The following is a 21334-nucleotide window of genomic DNA, read 5'->3' as shown; positions in this document are numbered from 1 at the left end:
GGGAAAAGGAGGAAGATTTTTTTCCAGTAGCCACAGGTGGGGCTAGGACCTGTGGTGGGGGCAGTGGCAGGAGAAGGCTTCCTGCTGATGGGCTACACATTGAATATATAGGAGGGTGGTGCATGACTCACACTTTACTGGAGAGGGCAGCTGAACATCTAATTTCTGTCCTTTTAAAATCCTCACTGTAAAGTTTTACCAAAACTGAAGTAGAAACACCTTGAAAGAGGCCAACAAGTCAATGCAGATGGTTATCCCAATGTGGCTTCTCCTGCTCATGTACAGCTGTCCAAGGGAAAACAGGGCACCCCTCAAGGGTGAACGGCAAGGTTCCTCTAGGTCTTACCAACTGGCTGCTTTGCTCTGTTAGATGCTGCCTTAATGTATTTCCTCCTGTTGGCTGTGGTTGCTCGCCTGCCCTCTGTTCACTGGTGTAAGAAGGGCCATTTCATGCTCACCTTGCCAGATATATGAGAGTAGGAAGATAGTAGAGAGGGTGGAAAAACAACAAAGGAGTTATTTATGGGTTTTATATTCACTGCGGTGTATGTTGGATGTTGGAACATAGAAAAATGGATCCACTCATCAATAAACAGATAAGAGAAGAAATGACTTTATTTCATCATTCTGGTAGGTGATAAGTCTGCAGTCATTTATCAAATGCCCAATAGAAATAAATCTGTTGTCATTTTCTTTCTTCTAATAACATCATGCCTCTCTGTATTTTCAGCCATTCATCTCAACTGCTACCTTTTTTTTTTTTTTTTTTTTTTTCTTGCTTTTTGAAAGAGTGAGCTTAGAAGTGAAAGACTAATTGAATGAGGCTTCCCCCTTTCTTTGGCAAGCTAGCAAAATGATGGTAAAAAACACCAAATTAATTATTTGGACTCAGAAAAGCAGAAGAAGCCTACTTGCTTAAATTAGACTGAAAGCCAAGCAGTCTCAGTTGTATTTTCAGTGGCTTTGAATTTGGGTTTGCTTTTACAGCAACACCACCAGTGTTCTTCCAGCTTGCTAACCCAAAGCATTTACTACATTTTCCTGTCACTCACTGGGAGATTCCTTGCTCAATGTGCACACCGTGCAGAGGAGGTGAGGGCCTCATTCCCTAATCAGCAGTAAGCCTTTCCCATAACTCTAGAAAGCAGGTGCTGAAGTTCTTCAGTCCTTCAGTGAGCAAGGCAGACTGGAAACCTTCTGGGAGCTTTACTGAAATAGAGGGAGGTTTTTACACAGTTTGGTATGACAGTGAATAATACCATCTCTCCATTAGCAGCTGCTCTATCCTGATAGCAAAATAACATTATTCTAGACTACTCCCACACTTTCAGCTTTCAATATGACTGTGCCTAATTATACTGCATTGGTTATCAGGAGTGGAGCTGGAGCCTTTGGTAGTCAAGCTCAGATGACTGGAGATTGAGGTTTCTGGGAAGGTTTGGCAGAAGATTTGAGATAGGAAGACAAGTACGTAGTACAATTACACAGGTACCATGAGGTTTATCTAGATGACCAGAAAAGACATCGTTAGTGGTCCTGCTGCCACACCAAGGTTTGTGGGGTAGCCTATTCCTGTCAGAGCTGTACATTTCTCTCAAGGGTGCTTAGGAACTGAGGGGGTGGCTGCATCTTTTTACATTCACATTCCTGTTTTGACATTTTCTCAATTCTTCTCTTTCTTGCAAGGAAGCTTAGATTCTCATAGTCTGCCCAGAGTGAGGTAAGGAGGCATTAAGCAAAATAATCCTTTATAACAGCCTTTTATAACACAGGCCTGGTTTTCTTATAGTTGCATGGGAGATAGATGGGGAGTTCATATCCATGATCCTGTGTGATAGGTTATCCATAGACTGGGGTATACTCATCCTATTCCTAATGCCATCTCTCTCCTAATTACTTCTTTGGAAGTAGGGAAATCACTGCTGACTGCATATGCTTGGGGTGGGCTCCATAAAAATGTGTGCAGCCCTCTTATGTCTTCAAGCCACCCTTCTGCTCCTGCACAAGAAGCTCTTACAGTCCCATCATGGTTACTTTGAAATCAGAGCAGAAGCAAGAAAGGGAAACCGCACTGCAGGGAGAAGAAAATTCATAGAATCATAGAATCATAGAATATTCTGAGTTGGAAGGGACCCTTAAGGATCATCAAGTCCAACTCTTGACACCGCACAGGTCTACCCAAAAGTTCAGACCATGTGACTAAGTGCACAGTCCAATCTCTTCTTAAATTCAGACAGGCTCGGTGCAGTGACAACTTCCCTGGGGAGCCTGTTCCAGTGTGCAACCACCCTCTCTGTGAAGAACCCCCTTCTGATGTCAAGCCTAAATTTCCCCTGCCTCAGCTTAACCCCGTTCCCACAGGTCCTGTCACTGGTGTTAATGGAGAAAAGGTCTCCTGCCTCTCGACACCCCCTTACGAGGAAGTTGTAGACTGTGATGAGGTCTCCTCTCAGCCTCCTCTTCTCCAGGCTGAACAGGCCCAGTGACCTCAGCCGTTCGTTGTACGTCTTCCCCTCCAGGCCTATCACCATCTTCGTAGCCCTCCTCTGGACACTCTCCAACAGTTTCATGTCCTTTTTATACTGTGGTGCCCAGAACTGCACACAGTACTCGAGGTGAGGCCGCACCAGCGCAGAGTAGAGCGGGACAATCACCTCCCTTGACCTACTAGCGATGCCGTTCTTGATGCACCCCAGGATACGATTGGCCCTCCTGGCTGCCAGGGCACACTGCTGGCTCATATTCAACTTGCTGTCTACCACGACCCCCAGATCCCTCTCTTCTAGGCTGCTCTCCAGCGTCTCATCGCCCAGTCTGTACATGCAGCCAGGGTTTCCCCGTCCCAGGTGCAGGACCCAGCACTTGCTCTTATTGAACTTCATACGGTTGGTGATCGCCCAGCTCTCCAACCTATCCAGATCTCTCTGCAAGGCCTTTCCACCCTCATTCGAGTCCACGACTCCTCCAAGTTTGGTGTCATCAGCAAACTTGCTCAAAATACCTTCTATTCCTACATCCAGATCGTTTATAAAAATATTGAAAAGTACCGGCCCTAAAATGGAGCCTTGAGGGACCCCACTAGTGACCGCCCGCCAGCCTGACGCAGCCCCATTTACCATAACCCTTTGGGCCCTGCCCGTTAGCCAATTGCTCACCCATTGTATGATGTTTTTATTTAGCTGTATGGTGGACATTTTGTCCAGTAGGATCCTATGGGAGACCGTGTCAAAAGCCTTGCTGAAGTCCAAAAAAATCACATCAGCTGGTTTCCCTTGGTCCACCATACGGGTGATCTTATCATAAAAGGAAATCAAGTTAGTTAGGCAGGACCTACCCTTCACAAACCCATGCTGGCTGGGACCAATGACTGCTTTGTCCCCCAGGTGCGCCTCAATAAGTTCGAGAACCATCTTCTCCATGATTTTACCAGGCACTGACATGAGACTGACAGGCCTGTAATTCCCGAGTCCCCAGTGACTGCAGGTGCATCACAAAGCAAACAGAGCAGATAGCACTGGAAGGGGAAGCTGGGAGCTCCCCTCCTGTCTGTGCTGTCCTCCCTTCTTCCAGAGATGCTTTTATTACTGGCCGGACAGAAAGCGGCGCCCTCGGCCATCCATCCTGTGGCCTAGCAATAGATATTCTCCCATGAAAGAGGACCCACAAACTGGAGTCCTCCTCCCAGGCAGGAACTGCCCCCCCAGGCTCTGCCCTTGACTGCCTAACTGCTCACTCTTCTCACCAGCTGGCCTGGGACGGGCAGCCTCCCTTTCCTGCCCTAAAGAAAGCAACCTCACAAAGCATTGCCTCTGAAATCTGGCATGTCTGGGTGCAGTTTAGCACTTTCTGGCCTCTGCTTGAATTACAGATGATGGTTTTTTTTACAGGAGGATGTGCTGGGCTGCTCCAGAATAAGAGCCCCCAAGCCTGCACAGGTGCATGTGTTTAAGTATCCAGTAAAGGCTGCAATTCAAAGCAGAGACACTGGCTTAGTTTAGGAGCATCAAGGGTAGGTAGAGCTAAGAAATAACACATCTGAATACTTTTTAAACCTTACAGACCCATGTCCTACTGTGATCTCAATTTCAGTGGAATTTGGTTACAGTGCTTTCAACAGAAAAGTGTCCCACAGAAATCCAACATTCACTGTGGCCATCAACATATGTACAACATATACCGGACAAGCATTTTAAAAAGAGTGTTTTCTGCAACATCTTTTTAAACCGACCCATCTCCTCCTACTTTTTTTCTCCTGATCTAGCTTTGGAATTGCTTAAGGAATGCTACATACTAGTAATCATCTGAGATGAGGAGAGCATCTCTTCTCTTAAGGGAAAGGTGAAATTCCACCACTTTTTGTGATGCAAATATTTTGCAGTAGGGAAGAAATTCCTTCGTAGCCTTTCAAAGCAGATCATGAGATGTAATTACAGTAATTTTACTCCACAGCTACAAATACAAGCATATGAAAGGCGTGTGGGCAGTCCTGCATGGCTGCATGGCTAATAAGGATGGAGAATTCATAGATTCTCAAATTCCAAAACTTGGATTAGCTCCAGCAATGAGCACAGCAGCAACAAGCTACTGTCAGAGGTATGATGAAAAAGATCTCATTCTATCTTTATATTTCTAGTGACAGCAGCCCATGGTCTTTTCTTGGAAGATTATCCACTGTTTAATCACACCCCAACCCCCAATTAGGAAACTGTGTCCCATTCTTCATCAGAATCTCTCTGAAAGCATCTTTCAGGCACTGATTTATTTTTTATTTTTATTTTTATTTTTTCCTTTTGTCAGTAGTGTGAAAAATCCACCCTGTTCTTAGATTTGTTTTCTGCATGGAAGTATCTATGCTCAGTGATTGAGTCATGTCTCAGCTTCTTGTCAGTGAGCTAAATAAGTTGCGCTCCTTAAGCTGCAAATCATAACACTTGTTTTCCAGTCCCTGGAGATACTTGTGACACTCTTTTGAACCATCTTCCTCTGTCATTATTTCCATAGCTTTTCTAAAGTGTGGACAACAATGTAAGAATAGCTGTAAAAAGTCAGATCAAAGGTGTACCCAGCTTAGCATTCTGCCTCTGGTAGCATTTCCACAGATGCTAAGGGAAGATTAGCAACAGGGAAAACAAGGGACTGCTTTTCTCCCTGCTGCCTGCTCCAGCATCTAAGTGATCTGCAGCTCGTTGTGCTACGGCTGCTCCTAACCTGAACCAGGATGTCCTCCCAATTGCTGCTTGACATTTCTGGGTGTATGAATCCAGGGTCTGCCTTAGCATATTTTTTCCAATTGCAATGCCTCAGAAATTCATGCTGAGCTGCTCTCTGGGAAAGTTTTAAAGTCCTCCGTGGCATCACAACTTTCCAAGACAGTGTACTGGCTCTGGAAACCAAAACTTGTGGTCTGTTGGAGACAATACACAGTACATACAATCCTTCAAGCTGCCGTTGCCTTTCAAGTTCTTATCTGGAAGGCCACCACATGTTGCCTACTAGATTGTATTGAACGAGGACATGAGTTTTCTCAGAAGAAAACCTTCTGCACCACCAGCTTACTAGTTACAGAGTGCAGAAGTTGAGATATTTGTATTTGATTTTAACCCCTTAGAGCTCGATCTGCATTTCACTTCCTACTGGGAAAGTAAGCCTCGCCTGTTGTGCAGTACAGTGGACTCCAGCCTATGTAACATGCCTGTAGTAAAGTTCCCTGAAAGCTCTCAATGATCAGGGTGCTCAGGTGAGAAGTGTGAGATCTACCTAAATTAAATAAAATATATTTAAATGTATAGTCAGCTCCTGTTTTTTTTTTTTTTTTGAGACTTAATCTGCAGAGAAAGCTTAAAAAATAAAAATAAAAGACAGATTTGTCAGTATTTCTAAAAGAAAATGAGATTCTTTTATAATAGCTTAATTACTCCAGGTGTTAAGGCTTTAAAAATAACAGCAGCATTACTGAGGAGGGAATGAGTTGGCAGTTCTGCCACTGCCTTTATTTCCAAGGACTTCCAAATGCACGTAAGAGAGATCTTGTCATGTTTGCATCTCCAGGCGTGCAGGTGTATCCGCAGCACCACCAGTTCACTCCAGTAAGCACAACACCCTGCTCCTGCTCTCCCTCATGCCATCCCACTGCTCAGTATTTTCTCTGTGTTTCTGGGTCACAGATATGTACGCACACACAGAGACCCACTTGTCCCAGCTTCCTTCATCTGCAGTCGTCCCCCACACACAGGACCCATGTGTACATATCCCAAACTCAGCACACACAGCAGATCCTGTGCTTGCCCACAGCATCACTTGGTATTTCATTCTGGAAATGGGACGAGCCACAGAAGCTTCCCCTTGCCCAGGCACTCGAGATGCATGAATGCTTTTGAGTGGGACTTCAAGAAATGCCTTCTGCAGCTCACTGGGCTTTAGGAGCTGCCAGCTAAGTGAGTATGGGTCTGAGCTGCTCTTTCCCAAATCGAGTGGTTGTGATGGATTATATTTATACCTGCACTGTTCCACCCTCTGACAAACCATCCCACGCATCTGTTATATTAGAAGTCTTCAACCTAATATTTTTTGAGCTGGGCATATGGGAACATGATTGTATCATCTTTATTTGTTTTTCTCCATTCACTCTCACTCCTCCATTCTTCCCTCTCCCCACCATTTATCATTTAAGGATCCCCTAAAATATTACACTCTGTTTTTTACTCATCACCATCTCTTTCTCCCCATGTTGACAGATGCTTACCCAAATTCTGAAGTGATCTACGTGTGGACTAATAGCACCACAACGTCTGTGGTGGTGGCAGAAGATGGTTCACGACTTAACCAGTACCACCTGATGGGACAGACTGTAGGAACTGAAAACATCAGCACCAGTACAGGTAGGCAGAATATTTCCACGCCCTGGTTGCTGAAAGGCTATGGTTGCTTTTCAGGGAGGACAGGGATGCATCTGTAGGATGTGAGGTGCTAGGGAGATCCGGGCAGGTTCCTGGCTATTTAGCAGAGGTACTGAATCAGAGAGGGCCCTGTGCTGGGTGTTAGGTACTTTACAAAGCTGTTGCAGAAGATGCATCCAAGCTCTCACTATTTAACAGGAGCACTGGAGACATCACACACAGCTTCTTGGCAGCTGCCTTTGCCCTTGCTGCCAGCACTATTACTGGCGTATTTCCCTGTGGGAGGAACCACCCCAGGAGGCAACCACCACCCACGCGTTTGATCCGTTTCAATCATCGCTTTAAAATGATTTGCTCGATGAGGCCACAGCAGGGGGAGGAGGAGGGAGAGAAGGGCAGGTGGCCACGGTGGTGTGGCTCTGCAGCGTGCCCAGGGGACCCCGCCGCTGGAGAGGAGCCTCCAGCCCCGAGGATTCCCGTTTCCTCCCCAGCTGGACGCGGAGGCACCAGATGTGGCAGCATTAGGGAGGTAAAGAAGGTTTAATCCCAGCCCAGGCACCCACGTGCGCTGTCCCCCCCTTGCTTCTTAAGGTCCCCACACAAGGGCAGCCCTGGGCACGCATTGGCGGGGGGAGTCCTGGGGGGGGGGAGCAAGGCTGTGACAGGCGTCACAGGGGCCCTGTGGGACAGGGGCTTAACCAGGTTACACAATGGACTCATCCTGAGAGCATTAGTGGCACGGAGCATGAGGGCTCCTCAGGAACAAAATAGCCTGCCTTGAAGGGAAGGGAGGTTTCCACCGCAGGGCCTGGGGGGGCAACGGGGGGCACCCTGCGGCAGGAAGAAATGTAATTAGCAATGACAAAGCCAGTCTAATTGCCTGGTGTCTTCTGGATATGCAGCCGCATCCCTGGTGAAAAATGACAGGCTTGGAGCAGAGGGCAGGATTGTAGAGGATGAGGATAGATCAAGTTTGGAACCAGTTACTATCCGTGGGAAATTTAGGAGACGTGAAAACAGGCAGGAGTACACTCACACACAAAGTTACTTTGACCAAAGCATCAAGGCGCATAAATCTTACTGCTTGAAAAGTCCAAATGTGCCCAGTACAGGGGATGGCTGAGCTTGTCACTGACTCTCCAAACACAAGACAAAGCAAGGGAAAGCTTGCCTCAGGCAGCACAAGGGACCCATGAAACACAACCACTATGGAGCTTCATCCCTTCCCTTTGCCTAACTCAGGAGTCACAAAGCTGTTGCTAAAGCAAAGACATATGAAAGTCAAGAGATGACAGATTCAGAGGAGCCACCGCAGTAGAAAAAGAACAAATAAAGTCTTGCTATCCCCCATTAAAGAGCAAAGAAAGACACCTTTTTCCTTACCAGTTTACCATCATAGCTGCGTTGTTCTCTGCAATGAACGGCAGCTCCCCTCTTGCCTTCATCATGGCCAAGAAAAAGATCCAGAGGATGTACTGGGGCATCTCCTACAAGCTTGTCCTGCTCCTCAGAGCCAGAAAACAACCCAGCCCCGGCAGCGTGTGCTCCAGTGTGTCAGCTCCGGGCCACCACCAGCTTGCAGTCTGCCTCGGAAAGCTCCTTGTAGTCCTCAGCCCAGGGGAATGCTGCACTCTCCAGACAAAGCCCAAAGGTGCTGCCCAGTAGCCTCCTCCCTCCTGTATGCTAAGATTTAGGCTAATAAATGCTTGTTTTCCAACGTCAATATTTTATATTAATGTCCGGGGTTGCATCTGGGATGGCTGGATTCTGATTGCAGTGTGGATCGCAAAGAGCAGGACACAGATTGTAACCAGGGATTAGCAAAATGCAGAAATCCGATTTTGCACTCGGGAAAGCATCAGTCCATGATGGATTTTCTGGACTTCATCAAGCTTGTGGTAGGCCAGAAATCAGGGTTACTTATGAACAACCATTGAAGGAATCATTTCTTCATTCTGTTGCATTTTTTAACATGAAAAAGAAAAACAAAATAGCTGTTGCATGAATCCAACTGCTGGGATTTTTTATTTATTTATTTTTACACACGAGTCAAAATATACAGCCCTTACAGTTGCATAGGCAAAATGTTTGTATATGTCACAGGACATTTATGCTTCTCTTTCTATCAGATTTTATTATTATTATTATTATTATTAATGGAAATAGTGGACCTGCAGCAGTCCTGTGGGATTCTGCTGATTTTGTACCCAAGCTGCTATGTTTATCTGTCTTCTCAGAAAAGGTATCCTGGAGCTCCCAATTCACCAACCAATTTTGAAATCGGGAACATTTTAGCCTTGCCACAGAAAATGGCTCTGACATATGCCACCTGTGTGGTGTGTTTTTTTGTGCTAACATCCCCAAATATTATTCCCCCAGAAGAGAAGATTCTTGACATCTTGCACTGCTTCCAGCAGTGCCAACATCTGGTGCGTCCTGCTGTTGCGGTGCTGAAAACATTCAGATATGGGATCTGGGTCCACGTGGATCTTGCTGGTTTCTGCAAATGGTTGCCCAGCTCTGTTGCCCAGACCCAGAATCTCTCATCACTAACTTAGGATCTGCAGTGCCACAAAACAAAACAAAAGCCCACTCTTTTCAGTTCTGCCAGCTGGAGCCCAAACTCTGAAATATCCAAAGCCTAAATAATACAGTAAAAAATCAGCCCTTCATTCTGCACCAAATAAGTCTTTTTTTTTTCTTTCTTTTTTTTTTCTTTTTTCTTTCTTTTTTTTTTTTTTTTTTCCTTGAGATGAATGTTTCCTGTGCAGCACTATCAAAACAACAAAAACAACACAGGCTTCTCTTGTGGACCAAAATGTGGATGTCAGCATGATCAGGGACTGCAGTGTCACAGACCTAACATCAGGATCATGCCAAAACTGTTGTTGATAAAACTGATCCAAGGCATATATGGCAACCAAACAAGCCTAGGGACTGGCCCATCCTCATTAAAATACTCCTGTTAATCCCAGCATAATGGTGTTGGAAGAATGCATGTGAGATCCTGAAACTCTGTAAGCACAGTCTCCAGAACTCCATCACCTGGGTACCGAAAAAAGCCACTGTATTAGCTTTTAAAACATCAGAAAAAAGTACTTAAGACCAGCAGCAGCTCAGTAGCATAGCTCTGGGAAGAAATTCAGCCACTCCCACTCTTGAGCTTTTCATCAGTGCTAAATCTGTAATTAGAATTGTTTTTGCAGTGGTGAGTGGACCCCACCAGGAGCAGGACTCTAGATTAAAGTGCTACAGAAACCTATAATAAAAATTAACCCTTGTTCAAGAAAGCTTATGATCTAAGGATATACTGTGGCCTTGCAGAAGTAAGAGGGAGCTTTGCCACTCCAACAGAGCCAGGATTTCATTCTCTATAAACAAAAGGCCAACTCAGGCAGATTTTAGCATTACTTCAAGCAGTGGTCCCAGGGCATTAAAAAACAAGCTTTTTTTTTTTTTTTTTTTTTTTGCTAGACCCAAGTCTTTTGGAGAGTATGTTCCTAGTGCAGGCATTTTTGAAAAGAGCAACAGGGAAATAGAAGATAGCAGCTGGAAGAAGAGTAAATACAAAATTGGGTGATATCATTATTTCAGTGGAGACAAGAGCTTTGGTAGGTTAAAGAAAACTAAAAGGTAAGAATCAGCTATGGAAGAACATCAAAATATAGGCATTCATTTTCTGTATTCATCAAAAGAAAAAAAAAAAAAGGATCCCGTTGCTCTGCTGAAGCTGTGGAGATTTTTTATTATTATTATTTTTTTATTCCAGTTCCAAAAGCATACTGTCAAAATCAATAATGTACAACGTCATTCCTTAGCGAGCAGGGACACTGGGACTCAAACACATCCCAGTGCAGCAGCAACTCAGAAACAGATTACAGGCACGTAGACCCTGCTGCTCCTGGCATATTTTATTGGTAATCCACAAACTGAGAGCTCCTAAATAAAGAGCAGGTGAGACCACAGTGTGTTCAGCATCCCTGGTTCAAAATTACACTAAATGGCAGGAAATTAGACATCGCTTCACAGGGAGTTTCTCCCCAGTTTCACAGCATCTCCTGTCCATCTCCACATCCCTCATCAGGAAAGCATTTCACCAGAAAATCAGACTCCAGAAGAAAGTCACAAAGATTAAGGCAGGCTGTCAGGTGAGGCAGTTCTGTGCTATTCCAGTCTTTCAGTCTAAAATTCTCAGTATGACTGAATCTGTAAACTTCATCCAGAAGAACAGAGCTCCTCGACCTCAACACTTCAGGATAGCTACACCTGCAGAAGACCTCTCGCTATAGACCTGTTTTCTGTGAATTAGCCATATTGTCACTTAGCAATAATCCGCCAAATCTAGCTGCTTAGCAATGCTGGCTGCAACTCAATGCAATTCACTCAATGCAGATTCAGTCTGTTATATATTTTCCTTTAGTGTCTGCTCTATGGCGGGTAACAGTCCATTCTTGCAACAGAAACTTTAGCTCAAGTTGTTATGGTCTTCATTCAGTTTGTTCTTTAGAAAATTTGAGATCTGTTACCCAAAATTTCCAGGATCTGAAAAATATGTAAATCAAAAGAAAATTATATTTGTTTTATTCTCAGAGGACAATACACTTTTCAGAACAGGCATTACTCTGATTCATCAGGATCCAGCTGAATAATGCATGCTTTTAAATTAATTTGATGTCAATATAAGTGGAGATCTGTTAGGGCTTGAAGGGTTGTTTTTTATGCTTATATTTTAGCTCTGATATTCCCCAGAAAAGCAGTAGCCTGTTCTCAGCTAGCAAGATTTTGGCTTTGGGGAGCAGTTACCATCAATGAATGGCCATCAGTAACAACTATGGTTTTACAGGAACAGTCTGAAAGAGCTGCTTAAGTTCTGATTTTTTACTGAACTGTTAGGGAAGGTGACAGCTGCTCTGTCTGTTTTGGAGTGCATTTTTTTTAGGCTTGTATTGAAATTCAGAGGGCATGACAAAAGCCAGATTAAGGCAGTGCTGTGAATTTGGCATATAAAACAGACAAGGAATTTAGCATGCTCTAGCAGCTTTCAGTGAATTCTTCATGAGGGCAGTACTCTATTAATTGCCCAAGTGAACAAGACATGGCATCATGTCTGACCAGAAATATGTAATCTTTCCAAGAGTTAAGGCATACAAAATTCTAGGAAAACTGCATGCACCAGAGGGATTTTTTTTCCCCCTGGAGGATTGATTTGATGGGTTTTGATACTCCAATCAACAAGACCTCTTAAAATCTATGGGCAAAACATGAAGTTTTGCAGCACAGATACTGGGACAGGCAGTCACTAAAGAGTGGTGCAGGAGGAGTGTCTGGACCTGTTGTCATTCCTTAGAACTGATGGCTTGGCATTAACAGGTCCCTAACGAGGTTAAGCTGTGCTTCTAAATTGGGTTTCTAAGAGTAGATGGCCTTAATTGTTACTCTGACGGGACGGTTTGTGGGACGTGGTCAAAAACAGGCACAGCCAAGGCACTGCCAGCAACCCAGATAATTCATGCTTGTGAACAAGACATGCCAAGTGCATAAAAGGACTGCAGGTTTTCAGTGCAATAGTAGTCAGTCACTGTTTGTTGCTTCTGTATTGCATAGTACAGAAATCCAGACATTCTTCACGCTATTAAGAGGGGCTGAATTGTACTCTCCAACAGGAGGTGTAGCTGTCCTGCTTAAACCCCCAAATCAGTAAGCCTCCCTTATTTCACCCATGTATGCATTTCTCTCCTCCTAGGTGAATATACTATTATGACAGCACATTTTCATCTCAAAAGGAAAATCGGTTATTTTGTCATCCAGACATACCTTCCTTGCATTATGACTGTGATCTTATCACAAGTGTCGTTTTGGCTGAACAGAGAATCTGTCCCTGCTCGGACTGTCTTTGGTGAGTACCTGACTCTCTCACAGCATGGAGGAAGGAAAGGACTTGTTTGTGGAAGTGATTTTCTGTAACAACACCGCAGGGCTTATTTCTGCTTGTGTTGTAGGTGTTCCCATGCTCTCTTCCAGTTAAACTCAAAATCCATTTAAAAACACTGTCTGGGCTTTTTGAAAAAAAATATGACAAATTGCACATGGATCAATTATATGAAGGTTAAGGATGGAAAACAGAAGAATCAGATTGCTGTAATTTCTATTTGCTTTTTTATTTTGTTTTCCCCACTCAGGTTAAATATGTGATGGTTTAGAACAAAAAGTCATGTATATGATAGTACATACTCTAGTCTAAGCATTTGAAACAGATTTCACTTCAAAACATTTTGTTTAGCTGTGTTTTCAAGATGTTTATCTGGGAAAACCATGTAGAGGTTAATTAGAGACAATTATCTCTATTACCATCAAACAAATTAATATGATTTTGCATTTAGAAAATGTATATTTACTACAGAAGCTGTCATGCAAAAATCCTTTGGGGTCTCTTAAATTACTTGACTTAGCACTAGAAGATTGCAAAAAAATAAACAGCCTTAACTGAAGGTTGATGAAATCAAAAAACCCACTAGATGAGAAATGAGGGGAGTGGAAGCAGCTTTGTGTGAGAAACTTTAGCCAACAGTTCGTAATAGAGCCATTCATCTATAGGAGCCTACTGAAATCTGTCAGCACCTTTGATAAAAAATCAATTCACGATCTGTACAGGGAGAATACAGGTGCCAGCATCGCACTGCTGACTGGTGATGCTGATTTGAGATTCATGAAGGAATAACTGAGAGTTCAGTTTTGTCCTGCTGGAGGCATCCATCCACAGATGGAACTAGTGGCAGCTCTGTCAGCTACTGACTTCTGTGGAGGGAGGTGCTACAGTCAAGGGAATAAATAAGTCAGGAATTTCAATGATAAAATCTCTATGTGAGAAAATAAAAACAATAATCCCACTTTATTATGACAGTTATTGCTGAACAGGTTGATCACTGATTATATAATGTTACCAATTGACAAGGGATACCCTATATATACCATGCATCAATGAGCAAGGATAAAATACCAGTGGGATTTTGGTTTCTGCAACAGCTGGGCTTGTATTATCCTTAAAATCACATGTTTAAGTATACTGTAGCTATAGATAACCTGAGAACCAGAGAAGTAAATACCTAAGGCAGAGGCTTTTATTTTTTTTATTGGTCAGCAAAGTATCTCATAGTTTCTGACCAAACTTTGCAAATACTGATTTACTTCATGTGGCTATCATGCTGAGCTGGGGCCCACTCATAACTTATTGGGGATCTCGTAAGGACTACCAAGCTGATCTCTGCCTCTTTTTTTTTTTTTTTTTCTTTCTTTTTTTTTTCCTCCTTTACAGGAGTAACAACAGTCCTCACCATGACCACCTTAAGTATCAGTGCCCGCAACTCCTTGCCAAAAGTGGCCTATGCTACTGCAATGGACTGGTTTATAGCCGTCTGCTACGCCTTTGTATTTTCTGCATTGATTGAATTTGCAACAGTCAACTATTTCACCAAGAGGAGTTGGGCATGGGATGGCAAAAAAGCCCAGGAAGCTGCTAAAATCAAGGTGCGTACCTTACATGTTTTAAATACCTAGAATAAAAAGCACTAACTCCACATAGTTCATATGAATGAATGCAGGATTTTCATCTCTGTGAAGAAGGTGTTTAGTTAATTTGTGATATACTCTCTTCTTCCTATAGAGGAATATTTGCAAGGAAATATTTCCAAAAAATATAGGGCATTGAGTGCATCTGACATGTATCACCAAATTTGTGATAATCAGCTATGAAGTCATATGCCATGAGAGATATCTCTGTGGAGGACTCTGTGTGCTCTCCCAAATAAATGGCAAGGCTCACGTTGAGCTCCATGGGTCATGATCCCACCACAATAACTTTGATAAACTGAGACAAAAGAGCATTCTGTGAAAACACAACCTTGAGTTTCAAGCCAAAGGGAACATTTTGGAATAGGACTGACTCTTAGCAAATGACGGCTGCCTTGGCGGGCATCCTGCCAGAACAGTGCCAGGAGGGGAGCTAGCAGACACCAAGCCCTTCACTGCACTGCTGCCTTCAGCCAGGAGGTCATGGCTGGCATGGGGGCAGCAGCCTCTCCAGCTGCAGGGCTGCTTCATCCTGAGAGGAGAAGCTGCTATTGTACATGCCCCCTGGGATCCAGGTCCAGACAGCCTTACTTTGTTATCTCTGACATCAGGGAAACTTTAGCCTGAGTAAGAGATAACATGGAGGCAGAAACAGCTGTTTGGGAGTCAGTCAGAATAGCCCCCTGGCGTTTGTTAGCATGATTGATTACAGAGTTTAGGTTTGGGGTTTGGTATCTTGAGAACCTGTTTCCACTTTCTGTTTCTGCAGTCTAACATTTTGGTCTTTGCACTGCAGAAAAAAGAGCGCCAATTGCTGGGAAATAAATCAACAAATACTTACAGCACTGGGAAGATGACCCCCGCCCCAAACATGCCAAAGGACTCAGCCCCATCTGTCATCTCAAACACGGCTTCTGCTCCAGCAAAGTCCACAGAAGAAAAACCCGCCGAAAGCAAAAAGACTTACAACAGCATCAGTAAGATTGACAAAATGTCCCGGATAATTTTTCCAGTGCTATTTGGAACTTTTAACTTAGTCTACTGGGCCACATATTTGAATAGGGAGCCTGTCATTAAAGGTGCCAATTCTCCAAAATAAACTGAAGGACTCTAAAGCCACACGTGAGCCATACTTACAAAGCAGATGCTACCAAGGAAAATTTGAGATCCAGACAACTTTCTACATTTGGGCAATATTCTTCAGGAAGTTTTTTGCATGTTTAATAATATGTACAAATAATATTGCCTTGATTGTTTCTACATGTAACCTCAGATGTTTCGGAGACGATTATATTACTTACAGCAACAGATCTTGATAAAAGATCAGAAGACATTGAACATGGCTTCTTTGCTGCCGAGTATCTTGCATTGATAGTTTACAAATAAAATAAGTTATATTTTTTAACTGTTCACGTGTACTACATATCGTGGTTTTTATACTTCAGATGTACAGTCATACAAATGTAGGCTTAACCTCTATTTTACAGAAGAGCTCCACTATTGTCATCTGATAGGTTACTGTGAGTAATGCCAGTTGTAAATGTGCCAAATTATTAACTGTAGGGCTATGTTTGAGCACCTTTACTGGTTATAGGTAGCGTATTACTCCACAGATAAAACTGCTCAGCCCAATTTTCATTAATAGAAGTTAATACAAGGCGATAAATCCTAATGGGGCTATGCTGATTTTTCACTGCTTGAGCCTCTAGCTTGCAGTGGAGTAACATGGAGAGCAAGATGCTACCTGTGTAAATAAAGGTGGTGGAATCTTGCCCTTAAAAAATAAAATAAAATTGGGTTTTGCATTCCAAGGGAATTTTCTTGAATGGTTCTCAGTATCTATTCCAAAAATTAGAGATATATTGCATGAAATTTACATAGATTAAGAACATATTTGTGCAAATAAAACTTTTGACAATGGCAGTAGACATTTTTATTAAGGTAAAGCAGCTAATGTTTGGATGTTTTCCCGAGAAGATTGTGTTATATTAGCAGAGATAAACAGTAAAGAATTACAGTAATTCTGAAATAATTATTACTTGTTTCCCACAGTGAAAACCAATCAGACAACATTAAGAGGTGTGATCAGAAAAAAAAAAAAAAAAAAGTGCGTCATGACAGCAAGGTATTTCAGTGACAATATTGACAGAAAGGTCTTCGTACTGTCCATCTGAAAATTTTCTATAAAACGCCTTGCTGCTGCCAATGTGTTTTGCTTTCACAATGAATGAGAAAATGCGATCTGACTTTTCAGCTCTTTTCTCCTTGGCATCTTTCTTTGTTCCAGAAGCTTTTGTAATTTAATCTTAATGTTTAAATAAAAAATGCATTCGACACTTGATTGCAAAATGTCATTCTTATACTGGTTATCATTTTAGAGACCAAAAAATCACCACTGGAGCCAGAAGAACTAAATGGAAAGCATACATGCATGCAATGAAGCAGATGTTTGTGCATGATACATCCTCACTGTTGCCCAGAAAGGTACATATGGAGTGAAGACAGCAAACTGGGATATTTCAGAATTAGGTGGTATTTTACTGTGAAGCATCAGTCCTACGTTCTATTTGGGACAGAGAGGAGAGCCTGTGCCCTTTCTGAGACATCCCTTATGCATGTTTGGTGTCTCCTCAGACTTTCACAAAGTCTCTTTTTAAAGGTGGCTTCACTTGGTGGTCAGGGTCCAGTCCAGGACTGGGGAGCTCTCTGGGCTTCCCATGCCATCTCTTATTCCCCTTCATTCCTAAACATTGCTGAGAAAAAAGCTCATGAGAGTATTCCTTTTCACAGTTTTTTTTTTTTGTATTATTATTATTTTTAATTTTATATATATATATATATTTTTTTTTTTCCTGATGCTGTGGAATTGGACTTTTGCAGATTACCAGTGGCCAGGGAGAAGCCAGGTGACAGAGCGGGTGCCTGGAAGCTGGCAAGGAGGAGCCTGTGAGGGGCATGCCCACCTATTAGTTACAGGGATGCCCTGAGGCAAGGTGAGGCTTTGGATCTCTGTATTCATTTCAGCTTCCCATGCGGTTTTTATCAGCCACACAGCTCCTCATTCATTTCACTGCTTTTAAAGTGGGATGATGTTATTTGGATGCAATTAATTCAGTCCTTTGGGGATCAAAGCAGTGAAAAAATGCAAAGACTTTTGGGCAGCAAAACTTCATAAATCCCTGTGGTTATTTCTTTTCTTGCACATAGGTTACTCCCACAAAAAAGGTGAGAGCCTGGGAGACCTCCTGTTTTCTCAGCAAAGTGCACAGAAGTCGCACTGAGCATCCACAGTGATTTGCTCACTGAGCACCTCCAAAACAGCTAAAAACACCTGGTGGCTGGCAGAGGGAAGCAGATCTTTCTATGTATGCAAGACAGACCCTCTCAGTTTCAGCCTCTGCTGCCTCTGCTTACGTCCACAGAAATGTATAATGAGTGCAGAGCTGGGCTTGGGGCAGGGCTCCATGAAGGTCCAGAGAAGGAGAGGAGAGCCCAGCGTGCGTCCAAGACAGGCAAGCACAGCAATTGCTCCTAGCTGGGATGTGCATGCCCATGGACGTTGGTAACCATTTGACCATGGACATGGCTCCTTGCCTTGTCCACAGCTCACTGCTCCCAGTCTCACCAGAGTGACAGATAAGATGTAACTCTCATGACATCACTGACACAATGTAGTGCACCAAACTAATCTTGCTCAACCAGGTGTCAGGGAATGGTGGGTGGGCTGATAAGGATCAATTAGGAGGTAGTCCACGTGGAGACTTGCCTTTTTTTTTGACCCCCAAAGTACGCACACTAACTACTGAGTTGTTGGCAGGTATGTAGTGGTACCTCTAAGTTTGATTCTCTTCCCAGTCACTCTTGCAGCCTACAGGTGGCACAGGCTCTCAAAAAATTTTATCACACATTGGCATTTATGATAATATCTGCAATTGTAAAAGGCAAGCTGGATTCTGTTCAATGAGAGGTTTTTAGTTAGTTAGTTTGTTTTATTTTGGATGGTAAGAATGTTATTTAACACTTCTTCCCCTCAGACAGCAAACATTCGAATGACAAAAACAAGTTTTTTTCTTTTTTTTTCCTTTTTTAATTATTATTATTATTTTGTTGTTTGTTGTTTTTGTTTGCTTGTTTGTTTTAGTTTTGGGTTGTTTTGTTGTATTGTTCCCCCTGTCTCCCCCCCCCCCCCCCCCATAGGAAGATGAGGTAGTTGTAGGGTTTCAAAACAAAAAAAAACTGTTATTGAACAGAGAAAGTTTAAGGAATTAATGGGATAGCCACTGACCAAAGGTGGATACTATGGGTTCACGTCCAATCTGGAGTGTGGGACTGTTGCTGCACAATTCTCTGAATGGACAGAAACTGTATTGTCTTCCTGAGATGCTGCTTACAAGAGGCTAGAGGAGTACTGGGGAGAAATATCATATACACATGCTCAGTGCCTCTTCTCAATAAACCTCTCCTTCTGGCCACTTTCACAGAAAGGATACTGCCCTAGGCAGACCTTGGTACCAACCCCATACAGCTCCTCAGCATATGTCTTCCTGCAAGAGAAGGCTGGAGGACAGCAATACCTGCTCAGACCCTTAGGCCACACAGTGCTTGTGGCAGTGGCACGAGCATGCTTCTACAGAGGCTGTATTTACTGCATGGCTGTACTGGGTCTGGCTGGGATGTTAACTTTCCCTGCAGCAGCCCATACAGTGCTGTGCTCTGCACCTGTAGCTAGAACAGCAGTGGTATCACACCGGTGTTGTGTCTGCTGCTGAGAAGTGCTGGCACAGCATCAGGACTCTCTCTGACCCTCCTAGGGGGTGGGCAAAAAGTGAGAAAGAAACATCAGCAGGGCAGCTGACCTCAACCAACCAAAGGGATATTCCATACCATATGATGTCACACTCAGCAATAAAAGGTGGAAAAAGGAAGAAGAGGGGAGGGGTGGGCTCTCGTTGTGAAAACGTCTGTCCTCCTCCCGAACACCACATAGCCTTTTCCACATAGCCTTTACTTGTTTTGTTTAGTTTTTCCCTTTCCCCCTCCCTTTTCCCCTTTCCCTTTTTTCCCTTTAGTTGAATTGTTTAATTAATAATAATATTTCCTTAATTATATATATATATATATATATTTCCCTCTTTAATTAAATCATCCTTATCTCAACCCGTGAGTTGATCTTTCCTTTACTTCTTCCCCTCCTCATCTGAGGAGGGGGAGTGAGAGAGCGGTTGTGGTGTTCAACTGCCTAGCACGGTAAAACCACCAAAATGGCTGAAAAGTATGAGCAATCTGTGAACCTCCAGAGGAGACCACGTGTGGTAAAAAGGATATCTAAATACTCACAAATCCCAGAACAGGAATGAATCACAAGAAGTTGCTTTTTACTGTCCTCTAACTCCTACAAAAAAAGCTTTCAATTTGAAGCTTTCCCCTACGTGAATGAAAAAAATCAAAACCGTCTTTAAAGCACCTTCTCCAGAGCCATTCTGTCTGCCTTGGAGGTTTTTTCATGTTTGCTGTATTCGCTCAGACCCAAGCCTGACTCTTACCCTGAATGTCTCAGCATCACTTTCTGGTCTCCATTGCTGGATTCAGTGCCAGGAGCTCTGAGTCAAATTTTACATGTATGACGAGTCTCATCTTCCCTGAACACAGAACTACCTGCAAACAAGAGGTACAGGATCAGGCCCTTTGCTTTATTTTAATAGACAATGTATTGAAATTTACCTGATGTGTAGAAGAACCAACAATTAATTACCTGCTAAAGATATATGACACCAAAGACATTTTATCACTTCCAGTGATAAATATCATTTCCAGTTGTGTTGACTATTGCTTTCTGTGTTTGAAGGTAAAGGTAGTAAACAGTGATTAGGGTTTGCTCTGTTACTGTGGATTTGCTAAATCATGTTGAAAATTCCTGAAGAAGCTGCCTGTCTTTCATGTCTCAGAGGATCCCACACATTCCTCATCCTTGCTCAGAGCTGAAACGACAGAAGAACAAACTCCCAGTGTGAGCTGCTGCCTGAACATAGGTGTTGCCCCATGGTTCGGGAGATGCTTCAAGGAGCCGATGGATTCCAGGCTGGAATACGTAAATGCCACTGCCTCATGCCACACAACACCTAACAATTTAAATAAACTCGCTGCGAGCAGCGGAACAGTCTGTGTGGGAGACCATTACTCACCCATGGCATCTGAACTGTGGGAGATGGGAGAATTTCCCAGATCTTGGCTCCAAGAAAACACCTTGGCCCATCCTGCTGCAGGCTTGGGTGGTAGCTCAAAGTGCATCAGTGTCCTCGGGCTTCCCCTGGATGGAGCTCAGTCCCCTGGGAGCGGGGGAGCTGTGCTGGTACCCCCAACACGGCGGAGCTGGGGCCCTGCGGGGCACATCTCCTTCACAGCCTGGTCACGGCCAAAGAGGCTAATGAGTAGGGATGGCTCGTCGTTGGGTTTTGCCTGTATGCTTTCATGAAAAATTGTTGAAAAGTGATTGCTTACAACAATTCAGCACTGGAGAGTAAGTGCGTGCAGTTCTACTGCCAAATTTCCTCAGTTGCGCCCATTAAGAATGAAAGAACAAATCAAATGCAATGGAAAAGGTTTTTATTTCTGATATTCGAGCTGTGCCAGCTTACTCCAGGATGAATTTAGGCAACAATGTATTTCAAAAGCTTAACCCTGTTCTGCTACCTTGAATTGCATTCTTGCCTAAATTCATCCTTTTTTTTTTTTTTTTTTGTAAACGGAATGTGGTCTCTGTGGAATATCTAAATGAATTTGTACAAAAGTAAGAAAGGAATGATTTTTATGAAATAATCTTGCCTTTCAAAAAACCTTCTTTAACATATAAATTAAACTTTCAAGAAAACTGA

At 43.3% G+C, this 21334-nt stretch overlaps 1 protein-coding gene across 3 annotated transcripts in view; it reads left to right on the top strand.

Annotated features, from left to right (window-relative positions):
* GABRA5 (gamma-aminobutyric acid type A receptor subunit alpha5) overlaps positions 1-16798 on the top strand; it is a 59987-nt gene extending 43189 nt beyond the window's left edge. For all 3 annotated transcript variants that reach the window (XM_035315300.1, XM_035315315.1, XM_035315310.1), the window contains 4 exons: positions 6735-6878; positions 12640-12792; positions 14209-14420; positions 15259-16798. In XM_035315300.1, the coding sequence (XP_035171191.1) occupies positions 6735-6878; positions 12640-12792; positions 14209-14420; positions 15259-15561 (812 nt within the window). In that variant the 3' untranslated portion in view covers positions 15562-16798. The remainder of the gene's footprint in view (positions 1-6734; positions 6879-12639; positions 12793-14208; positions 14421-15258) is intronic.
* Positions 16799-21334: the final 4536 nt, after the last annotated feature.

The sequence above is a fragment of the Oxyura jamaicensis genome, chromosome 1, assembly GCF_011077185.1.
Source record: "Oxyura jamaicensis isolate SHBP4307 breed ruddy duck chromosome 1, BPBGC_Ojam_1.0, whole genome shotgun sequence".
In the NCBI taxonomy this organism is placed as follows: domain Eukaryota; kingdom Metazoa; phylum Chordata; class Aves; order Anseriformes; family Anatidae; genus Oxyura; species Oxyura jamaicensis.
Note: the sequence above shows the minus strand (reverse complement) of the source record. Positions and strands in the feature narration are given on the sequence as shown.